This window comes from Austrofundulus limnaeus, unplaced genomic scaffold, assembly GCF_001266775.1.
Source record: "Austrofundulus limnaeus strain Quisiro unplaced genomic scaffold, Austrofundulus_limnaeus-1.0 Scaffold91, whole genome shotgun sequence".
Lineage (NCBI taxonomy): Eukaryota > Metazoa > Chordata > Actinopteri > Cyprinodontiformes > Rivulidae > Austrofundulus > Austrofundulus limnaeus.
This window is the reverse complement of record NW_013952493.1, coordinates 533,256-547,934: the sequence shown is the minus strand read 5'-3', so window position 1 is coordinate 547,934 and position 14,679 is coordinate 533,256. Positions and strand designations below refer to the sequence as shown.

Sequence of the window (14,679 nt, the reverse complement as noted above, 5' to 3'; positions counted from 1 at the left end):
TCTTGGAGGAGAGACAAAACGTTTCACTAAAGAAGAACCCATCCAGAGGACCTACTTGTTTTATCTTTTTGATTACTTTAAATACCCGTAATAAAAAAAATAAGCTCAAATCTGTACAGGAACGACAAAATAAATAAAATAAAAAAAATTCAGGACCTCTTTGGAGAACAGATGAATTTCAGGTGCAGCTCCCTAAAAGGGAGTTCAGCAGGAGGTTGATTTGTGTTGGATTTGTCAGTCCAGGATATAAACTGATCTTATTAAACTTCACTGAGCACAGAGTCCTAAAATCTGTTGTTCTGGTGAAACAGCAGCTTCTGCAGCTGTAAAACATTCGGATCTGTGCAAAGATCAGTTCAATCACAGCAATAAAACAAAAACAGCTCCACTATAAAATCCCACCGGTTCACTCATTCGGTCTTTTACGGTTTCATTTTCTCGTTAGCAGCATCTGCCTTTATTTTATCTCCAACAAACAAAGCTCAGAGATGTAATTAGAATCCACAAAAAAAACACTTTTAATACTTCAAAAATAAAAAAGACACTATATGCTCTTAAACAACTGAGCTGAAGATACTTTAGACACCGTGAAACATCTTCACCGCGGCCCCTCGTCCTCCAGACTCAGGATAAAATCAAACTGTTCTGCAAAGACAAAAATAAAATTCAATAAATAAAAGTCCAACGTTCCTTAAAGGAATACAGTCAACACATAAGTAGTTTTTAAAAAAAGTGAACAACTATGATAGAGTCGACCATTTCCTGAAACACACCGGAGGTCAGGGGCTGAACGGAGAGCCTGGCTCGGGTAAACAAGGCCACGTCCTTTAAAGGCCCGCCGTCGCTGCGATGCTGCAGGTAGTGTTCCTTCAGCTCCGACAGAGGAAGAAAACGCTTCATCATTCTTTGAAACCTTACATCGACCTGAGAGGGCAGCGTGAGGTCAGTGKTCAGTGATGCTTCATAAACGGAGCGTGTTTTTTGTTTTCGTTTACCATGCTCCACTTGGGGTTGTCCGCTTTGCTGGTTGCGTCATAGTGGACGTCCTTCCTGTCGAACTGGGTGTGGTCCACGTAGGCTTCCTTCACGATCTAATCGGAGACACGCAGCTGAARCCTGCCCAGATTTAGATCTCGACAAGAGAAGAGAAACTCACGGTCATGATCCCTGCGATGCCCGGCTCTTTGCAGTTGCTGTGATAAAAGAAGGCCAGCTGCCCCGCCTTCATCTGCCGAAGGAAATTACGGGCCTGCAGACGCACAAGGAAGCAAAGCATGATGATGTGTTTATTTTTTTTAAAAAAATGAAACACTTTTTTTGTGGACCTGATAGTTGCGGACTCCGTCCCAGCAGCCSGTCTGATCGGGCAGAGCCTTCAGGTCCTCAATGCCGAACTGCAGAACGAAGCGAGCCAATCAGACGGCAGCTGTCAGGTTTACATCAGCCGAAGCAGCTGCTCCCTACCTTCACATCAACCCCGTTCTCAAAGCGGCTCTCGGGCTCTGACTTCATCAACCAGTGGCTGTACACCGGAGGACCGGCCGACTCAGAACCATCAGAACCTGCAGCTGTAGAGGTTCTGCTCAGGTCATCGTGTTTGACTGAATTCACGCAGAACGTGTCAGAAAACACGATCAGTTCTTAGCTTTTTACTCTGTGATTATTTCTGCTCACCTGAACTTTCTGCTCCTTTATTCACTCGGGCTCTTTTCTTTGGAGGCATCTTTCACAATCTGTAAAGATCAAGAAAAAAWAAAATCAACATGTGACAGGACTTAACGCTGAGTCAGCTTTCGCACTGTTGTTTTCCTGTCAGCAGTTTCTGTCTTTCAAACTACTTCAACAAACTCTCTGTTATCAGTTCCATCAATAATGGTGTGCTATGATGTTTGCTTTTTRTAACTTTTCTACTTTTTAAAACATTTAAATTTGTTTAAAATAAAATTCCCAATAGAAATAATTATCTCTCACTTTCTTCTATTTTAGTTCAGCATCTTCTGCATACCTGCACTAATTTTGACTCCCTGTATTTAAATAGCTTGAATAACTTAGCTTCTAGCTTGTTAATTTTAGCTTTTAGCTGCTGCTTTGCACATTTTAGCYGTTGGCTAGTTTTAAAAGTTTTAGCTTCTGTTTTAGCTTTTGATCTGTTGTTTGGATTTATCCCTTAGTTTTACCTTAATAGCTCTTCCATGTAAAAAAAAAAAAATCTGTCGCCCTAAGTTGCTAACATGGTTTTCTCTTGTAAATAACTCCTMTGTAGGTCAAAGCAACTGTACCAACAGAAGCAGAAACTATAAACAACATAAGGCGTCACGTGAATACCTTAGCTTTTTTTCAGGAACCATTAACTCCCGCGAAAATCCTGCAGCACGTGATGCCAACAAGGTGCGCTCAGCGGCTTCTGCCGAAAACTAGCTAGCTATTGACGCATTCGAWGTCAACTAGGAAGTCAGTAATTTCAATTAAACATAATTTCTAGTAAATCATTATTACAATGTATGGAACTATAAGTTACTAATTACATTATTATATGGAGTTGAGGCTCTTATTGTTTTTATTTTACCACGCAATAAGTCGAAAAATGATGTGACTTTGATTATATGGCTATATACTTATACGACGCTTTTAATTCCGAGGGGACTCAAATGCAACATAACCTCATTGGATGCGCCTCGCTAAACACGGTTTTGAGAAGGGGGTTTTTCAAGATGTTTGGTTTGTTGACAAACAACAACTGTGTTTATAAAGTAATAACCAATTAGGGCAGTAAATTCTTTTCGATTTTGTGAATGGTAAGGGTATGACAACTCCTAGGCAGCTGAGCCGAAGGATTTGAGGCAGGACATACTAYAACTACATTACCCATCAGCCCCAGCGACCGAGTCGTCACAGTGAAGACAAACATGGCGGTTGTCGGACCTCTATCAAGAATCGCCCGGCTTGGCCGCAACATCTGTCAGAACCACCGGTTAATATTTAACAAAATCTCACAGAGACGAGGAATAGCTTCGTGTATCGACCGTAAGTTTCAGATAATGAGAATTATGAGGGTGAAAATACAAGAGAGAAAATCTGAATCTGTGACACCTGTAACTTTGTTAGCCTTTTAGCTAATCTTCAGTTTTCTGCAGCACCTTGCACATGATACTGTAACACGTTTTGGATCAAATAAAAAGCATTGTGCACACATTCAGCGCTCTTTTAAGCTGCCATTGTTTAGTTAATTGCTCCTACTCTCATGTTCTAGAAAGTCCCAAGCCTTCACACAGCCTATTAAATGCCTATTATATATATTTATATATATTATATGCCTATTATAGCCTATGACTTAGGTTTGGCATTTGTGAATTATTTTCCTCATGTTKTTAATTGTTACAAAGAAAGTTCCAGTAATGTAAACTCATATTTAGATGCTACCATCGTCGGTGGTCCCAAACTGTTCACAGACAATAAGACACTTGATTTCTGTGCACTGACCTGTCTCTGCTCTGTGCTGACAGCTTCTCATGGACTCTCAGATGAACAGAAGGAATTTCAAAAAGTGGCCTTTGACTTTGCAGCCAATGAAATGTCTCCACACATGGCAGAGTGGGACCAAAAGGTACGATGTCTTCATGAAGAAAAAGGCGACCAAGGAGTCATTTTTGTAAATTTGTTACATAGTTAATGTCTATCCTGGAAATATTTTTAAACTCCTGTCCTGAGACGGGATGTATTAAAGATATGCAGTTCAGCCACATCCACTGAAGAAATCCCTTTTTTATTATTACTTTCAAAACTATCTTCTAGTTCGTTGTCATTATGAAGAAGATGCACTTAATGTTGAGCCAGTTTTTACCATTTTCCTTGCAGGAAGTCTTCCCGGTGGAGACGATGAGGAAAGCGGCTCAACTGGGTTTCGGTGGGATCTACGTTCAGCCAGATGTCGGAGGATCGGGCCTTTCTCGGCTCGACACGTCGATCATCTTTGAAGCTCTGTCCACAGGATGTGCCAGCACCACGGCCTACATAAGCATCCACAAGTACGGACCTTTCCTGTGGCAGGCTTGGGATGTATTGTTTGTAAGATTTTTAATGGCTGTTTGTGGGATTAAATGTAATTAAGTATTTTCTTTGCAGCATGTGCGCCTGGATGATTGACACTTTCGGCAATGTCGATCAGAGGGAGAAGTTCTGTCCTGATCTCTGTTCGATGGAGAAGTTTGCTTCTTATTGTCTCACTGAACCAGGTCAGTCTTTGTGTTTAAGGGTTACRCAATCATAGGAAAGCAAGACAGAGAACATGTAAATTGTGTGTTTTGTAGGCAGTGGCAGTGATGCGGCTTCACTCCTGACTTCTGCACAGAAAAAAGGTGACCATTACATCTTAAATGGCTCGAAGGTAAGTTTAATCAGGCAGTTCTTTATGTTGCTTTTGCTCTGCCTTTACTCAGCATTATTAAACTGTCACTTCCTGACTCTTTAGGCCTTCATCAGTGGAGGAGGAGACACAGACGTGTACGTGGTGATGTGCAGAACCGGAGGTAAAGGACCGAAGGGCATCTCGTGTCTGGTGGTGGAGAAGGGAACGCCAGGCCTCAGTTTTGGCAAAAAAGAAAAGAAGGTGCAGCTCTCGGGATATTTAAACCCGCCACTAGATGGCAGCACTATGCCACAAACACTCCCCTCTCTGGTCTCCAGGTGGGCTGGAACTCTCAGCCTACCAGGGCGGTGATATTCGAGGACTGCGCGGTTCCTGTCGCCAACCGTCTCGGCGAGGAAGGGCAGGGCTTCAGCATCGCCATGAAGGGCCTGAACGGAGGCAGGATCAACATCGGTGAGCTGGAGACTGTTTCTCCAAGACCTGTCAGCCGTTTATCAACTGATGACACACAAAGAAAGAAGCTGAAGTGACATATTGATCATTTAAGCTCCTGTATTTAACGTAAGTCTGTACAGGAAGATAAACTGTCTGATGATGGACAGYTGTGCAGGTATTTGTTTTTCAGCCGATGCGTTTTAGATGTTTTCCTCTTTTGTAACAGTTTAAAACCAGTTTCCAACAAGTCACTTTACAAATAAGACAGAAGCTTCTGGTGCWCAAGTTTCCCTTCACACCTGGGAACTCATGCGTAAAGGATTGYGCAGCTTTCACACTAAAAGTATACGTACGGACAAATTTAGAAATGTGCGCCGCGCCAAAAAATTCAGACGTATAAATCCATGCACACGCAGGTTCCTGCGCACCTTTCCTTTATACATCCCAATGAACGTGGAACTKAGCGCACGTAAGACACCTCCCCTGACACGCCTCCATTTAAATATGTAAAATAGATGTAAATGTGTCCAGCRTGTGAGATTCTCCTCAGATTGTCCTCTCTGTGGGATCAGAAATGATTTTTAGATGCAGGAAAATTATACATTAAACGGAGAATGAGTGAGAAAACTGTCTAAATAAGTGGAGTGTCATTGTTTTATGTGGCACATTCACACGGGATAACCAAAGCCTGAGATTTTCCTGAAATTTACAGACATCTCCCGAATGTGATGTTGAAGTCTGGTTATCGTTTTCTATTTAGTTGAACACGGCGTTGAACGGACGTTAAAATAAATAAAACATCCCGTTATCCACTTTCTCCTCTCTCCTTTCCTCTTGCGTTACAGCAGGCGCCGTCTTCTCCACGGACAGACCCCCACCCCACCCCCACCCGCGAGTACGAGTGGTAGCTTACGGATTTTTAGTAAAAAATATAGATTTTTGAGGCTCATTAGACAGGTAAACGTCCAAAGGAGTTGACACATATGAACACCTTCCCAGCTGGCGAGGGTGCACACCTGGCGCGAGAATCTACCCAAAGCGCAGCTGCTGCGCTCCGGCCACAACTCAGCTCAGCATCAGCCAGAAGGTTACACACAGAAAAAACAATTATTCTTACCGTACAGTGAGCCACCATTTGCATCCCATTTTCTCCCTCTCTTCAGCCTTTTTTTAAAATTTATTTTTTTTATGCCGCACGTAATGTGTCGGGTTTTCCCGGCCCGCGGGACCCAAAAGGTTTTCAACTATGTGACAAAAAGATAAAAACAGTTTACAGACTGGGCTGAGGTTCTTTTGATCTTTTTTAGACTGATCTAGTTTCTTGTCTGAGGTTAAATGATTTTCAGCCCCGGGGTTCAGTTTCATCATCGTTTGAGTTTAAACAATAAAAACTCAAACTAAAAAAAAATCTGACACCGTGTTCAGACACGCCTTACATCCAGAAAACACAACAAAGTCATATTTCTGTGGATTCAGGTCAGATTTGTGACTTTGTGGGTTAAAACTGTCGACTGAAAAACTTTGCGTGGYTGCTGCACATTCTCACGGCAGGTGAAAAGTGTGCGTAAATATGCGCACACTTTCACACAACGTTGGTTTTAATACATCCCAACGTGGGCGTARAACCTGGCGCACACATTTTTTTGTATGTGCACGCACTGTTTATACACGAGGCTCCTGGAGTATTTTATTTGCAGCTGTGTGYTAAYTTGACTGAGCCTCGCTCTGATGTTTGATGGGTTTTCCTTCCACCTGTCTGCCTTCAGCTTCCTGCTCGCTGGGCGCGGCCCACGCCTGCGTGCTGCTCGCCAGGGACCACCTGCTGGTGCGCAAACAGTTTGGAGAGACGCTCGCCAACAGCCAGGTCGGTCGCTTGCTTTTTAGACCGTTTTTTCAGAATATCCAGTGTTTTTGATCAAAAATCTTGTTTTTTTTTTTTTTGTTTCCTGCGTGTAGTTTCTTCAGTTCAAACTGGCAGAAATGGCCACAAAGTTGGTCACTTCTCGTCTTCTAGTGCGTGACGCTGCGACGGCGTTGCAGCAGAACCGGTCCGACGCCGTCACGCTCTGCTCCATGGCCAAACTGTTCGCCACAGACGAGTGCTTTAATGTGAGTTATTAATTTAAAAATAATAAATGTTTTATTCCATTTGTTACTCTGTTGTTGTTTTTGTATTCGGAACGTATAAAACACCCACATCCTGCATAAACTATTATTACTTGTTTTTAAACAGATCTGTAACCAGGCTCTCCAGATGCACGGAGGCTACGGTTACCTGAAAGACTACGCAGTGCAGCAGTTTGTGCGGGACATCAGAGTCCATCAGATCCTCGAGGGCAAGTTTCTTTCTTTTTTTTCTTTTTTTTACCACTCGTTTCTGTTCATGTTTAACCCGTTTCCTAGTTTGACCCTTTTTGCTCTTCCCAAAGGAACCAATGAGGTGATGAGGATGATTATTTCCCGAAATCTGCTGACGGAGTCGTGATCTTCAGACCTGCTCCTAAACTGTCTGCAGTTTTTGTCATCTAAACGTATCAGTTTGGGGACGATCAAACTGTTGTGCAGCGTTGACTCAGCTGACTGTTGTGACACTAATCAGTGCAATATCTTTGTAATACCTGCAACATTTTCAACAATAAAGTATAGATTGTAGCTCAAAGGACTGAATCAGCTTTATGACTCAGCATTTCAAAGCAACAATCAGCTCAAAAGCACAAGAAACTTAAAAAGTTTCTAGATATTAAACAGTTCAGAGCAGGATTTTCTGTATTTTTGTTCTCCACACAACTTATCAGATTTTGCTCAAATGTGTCAGAGAATCTGAATTATGTCCCGTCCACATATTCCTTTTAAAGAATTACTTCCCAAATGTTCATCCTTGACAATACATGTTTGTAAGTTTTGTTTTAATTTCAACAGCTCTTCACCCACGTGTCTCTTTACCATTTCTTACAAGTGATTATTTTACCCTGATTTATAGTTTATTTTTCAGGTTTGCTGCCCTTCAAAATAAAACACATCAGCGTTCCTAAAAAATGTCTTTTCCTGCTGCTTGATTTCCACTCAGACTTTTCTGTTCAAGTTCAAAACAAAGTCTTAAGTAAGGGAATGATTTCGAACACTTCAGAACAATTTATTAAAAAAAAAAAAAACAACAAAATCTCCTTTAACCCGAAACGTCGCTTTTCCTTAACAAATCAGAGCCACATTATTTTCAGAGCTCTGTATCTTTTACAGTCAGTAATAATTTTGCCTCACGTTTTGCAGTAAATTTAAACTGAGCACCTTAACAGCGTTACACTCAATATTCAGTTTACATTCAAGCTACTGGAACAGATCAAATGTTCTTTACATGAGCGCTCAGTTCACAGGAATGACATCGTATTGTTGCAAAAGTCTGAACCCCTCTTGTTGAACTCCCTGTGAAGGAAAGYGAAATGCGTGAAGCTGTACCCGAATTGTCAGATTTTGCTCAGAACCTAACGCAGTCAGCCAGTAGAAGTGACTGAAAACTAATCTCAGGCGGATAAAGTCCAACAAAAATAACGTGAAAATCTTCTGAAAAAAGGTAACAAAATATATACGTATATCCCACAGATCGCAATAACTCTCGAGTAACAAACTGATGTGAAGACAAACTGCTGCTTGGAAAGTTTCAAAGGGTTTATGAAACGTTAATATCTTACCTGTTGTAGATAGCTCTTTGAATGAGCTCAGTTTGGAAAACTGAAGTTGAAATCTGACCACACTGACGAGCCAAAGGCTAGTCTGAGCAAGGACAGGCTCAAAGTGGATTGCTTCCATCTCAAAACAAMTTTAAGCACTATTAAATCGTAAAGGGGAATAAAAAAATCTTACACAAACTGTATACAAAAAAAAAATACTAAGTTGGCAACCAGGTGGAGCCGTACTCCTCCTCATCTCATGTTTAGGGGTGTAAATCAGCAGCTTTATCACAATACAGTATATCGATTTGCTGGGATGACGTAGGGCTGCGCAGTATATGCGGCAGACGGTAGAAATGGTATGAATTTGTCCTACGGTAGAAATTTACCCTCTACTGTCCTTTCGTCATTACGTCATTGCAAAAAAAAAGGCCTAAAAATTACATTACCTTTACTTTTTATGATATTTTTTTCTACCGCGATATATACCGTTACCGTGAAGGGATTCAATTTATACCATGATATGAATTTGAGGTCATACCTCCCAGCCCGAGGATGACGATATATTTCTCTTTCACAAAGTCTGTGAAAGAGAAATCAATGCTTTTGTTTTGGCTTTTTGTGTGAATCAATCTTTTAATAAAATTTCTTTTGCAAGTTTTCTTCATATCACGCAGTCTTTTAATGTTTGAGTCCCATCGCTCTGTTATTCAAGTAGAAATATAACATTCCTGAWGGACGTGCCCCAGTCTGCATCGAAAGTGCTACAGCTAGCTGCTGCTGCAGTTTTCACTTACAAATAACCACAGAATTGAACAAATTGTCTGACATGAAACTGACAATGAAAAGATCTATAAAATTTCACTTGTGTAAACCTATTGAAGGTCCAAAAGGCTATCTACTGCAGGTAAGATATTTATTGCTAAACTGTCCAGGGTCTCACTGAACTATCCTTTTTAATTTTGAAATCTAGACCAACTGTTTTAAGCAAATAAAAATATGTTTATTCTTTGCAGCAAACCAAAATATAGGAGCAGAAAAGGAAGTGAACTCTTCAACGTGTTGATTTTTGTTTTGAAACAAACCGAAGGGACGGTTTGTTTAAACGAAGCCACTTGCGAGACGTTTTCAGGCGGTCTCTCGGGTCTTTTGAGCACCGTCCACCTCGATCAGTCTTCTCTCCGGTTGTCCATCAGAGGCGTCCCCGCCGGCTACACCAGCGAGCCGGCTTGGCTCTGAACAGGCACCATCACAGCAACCGCTCCCATGCGTGTCAGAGTGGAGGAGCTGACCTGCGGGGATGCAGGAAGTGGAGGGGCCACCTGAGGCTGAGCCCCCTCTGTCCTTAAGCCCGCCGCGGGGCTTCTGAGGACCTGCGGGGGAGCCCCGTTCGTACTGGGAGGCCTCTTGTGTTTCCGCGTCGGAGTGCCTCCCATGTTGTACCCGGGAAGMCCCTGCAAGCTGTTGGCCTCTCCGGGTCGCAGGTGGTAGGCGTTGATCACGGAGCCCGTGTCCGACGCCAACATGGGGGAGTACGGGTACTGGAAGCTGGCTTGATGGGGGTCTCGGGAGCGAGGGCTGGTGGCGATGGAGGACAACGTGCCATTTTTGGACACGTTGTCCGAGCCGGTGTTGCTCTTCGCCCACGACACTCGCTTTGGTGCCTGAGCATCCTCCCTGTGGAGGGAAGAGGAGGATCATCATCATCATCATCACATGCTGCCAATCAGATGGCTTCTTCAGAGGAGGTTTACTGTATTTCCTTAGACAAACCACATCCTGCTCTTACTTGATCTCATTGGCCAGTTCCTCCTCCGTGTCCCGCCTCCTCCTAAGTATGAATATGAGGAGRAGCACCATGGCCACCAGTCCCACCACCGATCCCAGAGTCGCTGCGGCGATCACGCCCGCATTTGTAGCTGTTCAAACACAACACAAGCAGCGTTCAGACCCAGGTGAATTGTGGGTAACGGCGTACCTGCAGAGCTTGTGAACGTACAGGTGAGGACCTCCAGGTTGATGGAGCAGCTGTCGGAGCCGGCCGTGTTGCTGGCCCGGCAGATGTACTTCCCCGACATGCTTTTGGTGAGGTTGCTCAGCCTGAGGGTGCCGTGTCTCTCGTCTGCAACGCGAGCTCACGGTTAGGAAAAATACGACAACACACAAGCACCGGTGCACAAGTTAAGACAATCATAGGAACTAAACTGGAACAGCACAAAATGACAACTACTGGAGCCGGGAGCGTGCTTGTGYTTTGTTGCACAATCTGTTCTTTTTCAGCACACGTGGATCAGATATTCTGCTGCGAACATGGACTGCAGAGAAACATCAAATAAACAAGCTTCATGAGGGACTTATCACAGCAAATCCTCTGAAATCCAATCTTCGACGTCACACCGCAGCATGTCTTCATCTCGTGCGGGTTTTGTGTTTTTCTGTGGCAACATGAATAAATGACGTGTTTTTGTTTTGGTGAAATTCTCCACCATAATGGAAACTAAGGTAGCTGAGTTACATACGTCTACATACACGGTACTTCCTAAAAATGTTTTACATTTCTGTAATCTTTGTGGTTTGGAGCAACAGTTTTCCATGCTTCATAAAGATCTTTCAAGATTCATTTCAGCTCTTGTATCCAACTATGACATCATCCTGTGCTTAAAAAAAATGAGTAACAAAATAGTGGCAAACAAACAAGCTTCATTTTGAGCTATTAAGAGTTAAAAACAGAAATATTTGTTTCATTTAAAATGACAAAAACTAAACTTCAACCTAATGTCTACAACTGCACCAGATCGTGTCCTATCCCCACTTCATCCTAACTGGGATAAACTGTCTGACCTTGTGTTGAAAAAGATTACTGGTTCTTTCAAAGTTCAATAAGATCATACCTACTTTTCTTCATTGTTATTCTTGAATTATGTCAGAGATTAAAAATAAATAAATAAATAATACCAGCAAATCCTGAAGAAGAGCGTTTGTGCATGAGTGTGCAATGCTCCTGTTCCTCTCTGATTGTTTAATCCTCCCGAGTTGAAAACCAGCTGTGACAGTTCTGACAGATTAGCAGAAAAGTCAGCGGATTCTGATCTCGGAGCGAGCTCSAGCCCGATCGGATCACAGCGGTGTCAGAGCGGCAGGAGATCTAACGTTAACAGAAGGCGTTACCTTCGTGTCAAGACAGCGGGACTGTGTTTCACTGTCGTCGATGCATTTGTCAAAGCCACGACGGTTCGTGGTAATTAGCAGATTTTCGACACACCTGAAGGCATTCGTGGAAACATATGTTTGTACAGAACGCAACAAAAACAGCACAAAACCAACGTGACCGTATTTGGAGCAGACTGTGAGCTGATTTCAAGTAACAAAAACACTTRGTTTCACACTTTTCAGGTATTTGAGCTACAGAAGCTCTTCTATAGAATCAGGCAGCATGCCCCCTCACACAAACGAGCTCAATGACCACTTCTTATCACTTTGGTTCCTGCTACCACCGTAAGTTCACACCAGGATTCCTTTAGGAGTAGTTGATGCTACAGTATATGCTTCAGACTGAAAAAGACAGCGTCACTGGTTCCTTCATGTTTTTCTAACAGTCACTGGTGTTCAGTCTTTGTATGTAAGAATGTATTTCAACAATGAGTTGAAAAACACCCAACCTCCAATTTGAAACGTTCAGAGAACAGTCTGCAGTGTGACGTCATGTTTACCACTGGGCGATAACTTTTTCCTTCCACTTTATTTAAGGGGCACTAACTAGATTTCAACTGACAAGATTTTAATGTGAGATTTTTTATTTATTTTTTTGCTGTTTGGACAAAGCTAGCTGAAGACTTTTTAATGCCAAGTGAAATTAAATTTAAGATCTATTTCATAACAAACACAAATGACAAAAAAATAAAAACTGTGGCAGAAACTCATGAATCAAAGTATTTTTGGTTGAAGTATTCAAATATTGCTAATAGACCACTTGTTTTTATCCATATCTAACTATAACAGAAACATTCTTAGCAGTCAGTTTTAAACTTAATTTAATTTCTGGAAATCCTCTAATGACCCAAGATTTGGAGTTTCAGGACCCACAGTGGGGTCTCAACCCACATTTGCTGTAGATGAAACCTTAAAAGTGCCTGTGAAATCAAGTTTTTGTAAGAAATATGAATGTGTTTTTGGAATAACAACATTATTAACATATTACAAAACATATTTCACATTGCTCAGATGGACAGTTTGCATGTGAAATAACAGGAAGTGATGTCAAAGGGGAATGTCTGCATGTGAATATTCAAAAAAATAAATAAATGTCATCAAGTTTTTGTAAGAAAAGTGAATGCATTTTTGGAATATCAACATTATTAACATATTACAAAACAAATTTCACATTGCTCAGATGGACAGTTTGCATGTGAAATAACAGGAAGTGATGTCAAAGGGGAATGTCTGCATGTGAATATTCAAAAAAAATGTTACCAATTATTTTAATATTTGAGATGAATTACAATCATTTTAAGGCTAATTAAGGCCTTATTTTTTGGATTGATAAATTCAATGACCTTTAAGACTTTTTAAGGATCTGCAGGAACCCTGGAAAAAAGTTGTATATTTTGAAACTCTCTTTAAATTTGTATTTGCAATAACCATATTGGATAGTTTTTGATCTTTATAAGTAAATAACCATGAATAAGACTTTAAAAATCACACAAAGTGATGTGTCAAGTARCTTTTTTTAGTCTTTCAGGGTTCATGTTTTCTTTAAGTTCAGAAAACAGAGGAATGAGGAACCAGGACAAGTAAGAAACAAAAAAGCAAACAAATAAAGTCATAATTTAAGCTCCGCCTAAATAAAWTGCACAATGAATGCACATCTAAACCTAACACAATATGTTGGGTAAAGATTTAAAGGACAATTTTAATCCCTCCCCCAAAAATTCCAAATAAAATAAATTTTTTAAAAACCTCATCTCATTTATCTTTTGTATTTTTAGAAAAGACAGAAATGTAAAAGATCTGCTGAGTATTCCCAAAATGTTAAAGCAATTAAACATGACCTAAAGATTTATAAGTAAGAAAGAAAACTATGTTACTAGCTAATAGTACTCATTTCAGGAAGCATTTTTAGAAATTGGGCTGATTTTTTGATTTTTTTTCTTTTCCTTTAAATCTTCTCTACGGCTCAAGAAACGCCATTTTCACAGCAGAAAATGTGATTCATCCAGATGTCGAGGACTGCAGGTGAGAATGGGTAAATAATGGAGGAGAATGTATGAGWGAAAAAACCTTACCCATGAACCCAAGGACAAGCAAGGGCTGGGGACAGGCTCTCCATTCTGAGGTTTTGTGCAGGAGGCAAAATGGCAGAGAGAAGGCGAGCATGAAAAAGTGGTTTAGGATGAAGGGATGAATATAGATGGGAAGAGGGTGAAAGAGGAAAAAGGTGGGTTTTTTTTTTCTGTCCGGAATCCAACTTCTACCTTTAAAGGGRCTGATTAAATGGTGACACTGGGGTTGTTAGAGAGGGTCAACGGGACATGAGGAAAATGAGGATCAACAGCAGCAGACAGACATATTGCTGAAAGAGATAAACAGTGACGGCAGAGTAAAGTTCAAGAGTTGGCATCAGAGCAGATCAAATCACGACATTTGAAGTTAAGCGCAAAAAGGCAGGCAGGCGGGGATGCACAGAAACACGTAACGCGAGGGTGTGAGGGAGCGCGCGGCACCACAAAAGCCCGGGTTAATGCACAATCAGAGGGAGTAGTTTTCATCTCATGAGTCTGGGGACTTTTCTGCAATAAAGAGATGAAAGCCACGGATCAAAKCAAGTTAAGTCAATACGCAATCAATCACTAAGTCCTGTTGTTCTGAAACAGATGGCATTTTCTCTGAAGCGTCATTTCAGAATAAACATCTATATAATGTCCTGATGCATCTCAGTAATCCAGGTAAAAAAATCAAAAAGACAAAAATTGTATAGGTCCTCTGGACGGGTTCTTCTATAATGAAACGTTTCGTCTCTCCTCCAAGAGACTTCTTCAGTCTGGGAGTTTCAGGCAAAATTCAGGCTTTTAAGCCCTGCCTCCATGTGACTGATACTCACATCACATGGCTATCGTTGACACCTAATTAACACTTATTGTTAACAGGGGGTGGAGTGATACTGGCAATGGCCGCGCTGTAGGAGGGGGACAATTGAATCATTGGTCATCTTTTACC

General features: G+C 41.5%; 3 protein-coding genes across 8 annotated transcripts; 1 reads left to right on the top strand and 2 right to left on the bottom strand.

Annotated features, from left to right (window-relative positions):
- Positions 1 to 494: 494 nt before the first annotated feature.
- On the bottom strand, positions 495 to 2,401 carry thyn1 (thymocyte nuclear protein 1). 6 transcript variants are annotated; one of them, XM_014012419.1, is made up of 8 exons: positions 2,326 to 2,401; positions 1,675 to 1,733; positions 1,465 to 1,601; positions 1,326 to 1,394; positions 1,157 to 1,249; positions 996 to 1,091; positions 774 to 924; positions 495 to 645 (listed from the first exon to the last, which is right to left on the bottom strand). In XM_014012419.1, the coding sequence occupies exons 2-8, from the start codon at positions 1,721 to 1,723 to the stop codon at positions 599 to 601; spliced, it is 642 nt and encodes a 213-aa protein (XP_013867873.1). In that variant the 5' UTR covers positions 1,724 to 1,733; positions 2,326 to 2,401; the 3' UTR covers positions 495 to 598. The 6 variants fall into 6 exon arrangements, with proteins under 6 accessions (XP_013867873.1, XP_013867875.1, XP_013867879.1 ...); XM_014012421.1 differs by having other exon boundaries at positions 1,465 to 1,568; XM_014012425.1 differs by having other exon boundaries at positions 1,465 to 1,562.
- A 359-nt stretch (positions 2,402 to 2,760) lies between these two features.
- acad8 (acyl-CoA dehydrogenase family, member 8) lies at positions 2,761 to 7,461 on the top strand. Its single transcript, XM_014012418.1, has 11 exons — positions 2,761 to 3,024; positions 3,504 to 3,604; positions 3,856 to 4,025; positions 4,123 to 4,232; positions 4,308 to 4,384; positions 4,469 to 4,606; positions 4,684 to 4,819; positions 6,568 to 6,665; positions 6,758 to 6,910; positions 7,035 to 7,137; positions 7,231 to 7,461. Exons 1-11 carry the CDS (start codon positions 2,907 to 2,909, stop codon positions 7,284 to 7,286), a joined length of 1,260 nt encoding a protein of 419 aa, XP_013867872.1. The 5' UTR covers positions 2,761 to 2,906; the 3' UTR covers positions 7,287 to 7,461.
- A 1,482-nt stretch (positions 7,462 to 8,943) lies between these two features.
- On the bottom strand, positions 8,944 to 13,793 carry esamb (endothelial cell adhesion molecule b; the record flags this gene model as incomplete). The annotated part of the gene is given in 4 exon segments (XM_014012417.1): positions 8,944 to 10,143; positions 10,256 to 10,385; positions 10,466 to 10,588; positions 13,749 to 13,793. Coding segments are annotated over 4 exon segments (764 nt in total), but the record flags the coding sequence as incomplete, so codon positions are not given.
- Positions 13,794 to 14,679: the final 886 nt, after the last annotated feature.

What these genes read in the sequence shown, in the direction of transcription:
- acad8 (XM_014012418.1), top strand. Translation starts at nt 2,907, where the DNA reads ATGGCGGTTGTCGGACCTCTATCAAGAATCGCCCGGCTTGGCCGCAAC. An exon ending in TGGCAGAGTGGGACCAAAAG is followed by an intron (nt 3,605 to 3,855) that starts GTACGATGTCTT and finishes TTTTCCTTGCAG; the next exon opens with GAAGTCTTCCCGGTGGAGAC. An exon ending in CCACAGACGAGTGCTTTAAT is followed by an intron (nt 6,911 to 7,034) that starts GTGAGTTATTAA and finishes GTTTTTAAACAG; the next exon opens with ATCTGTAACCAGGCTCTCCA.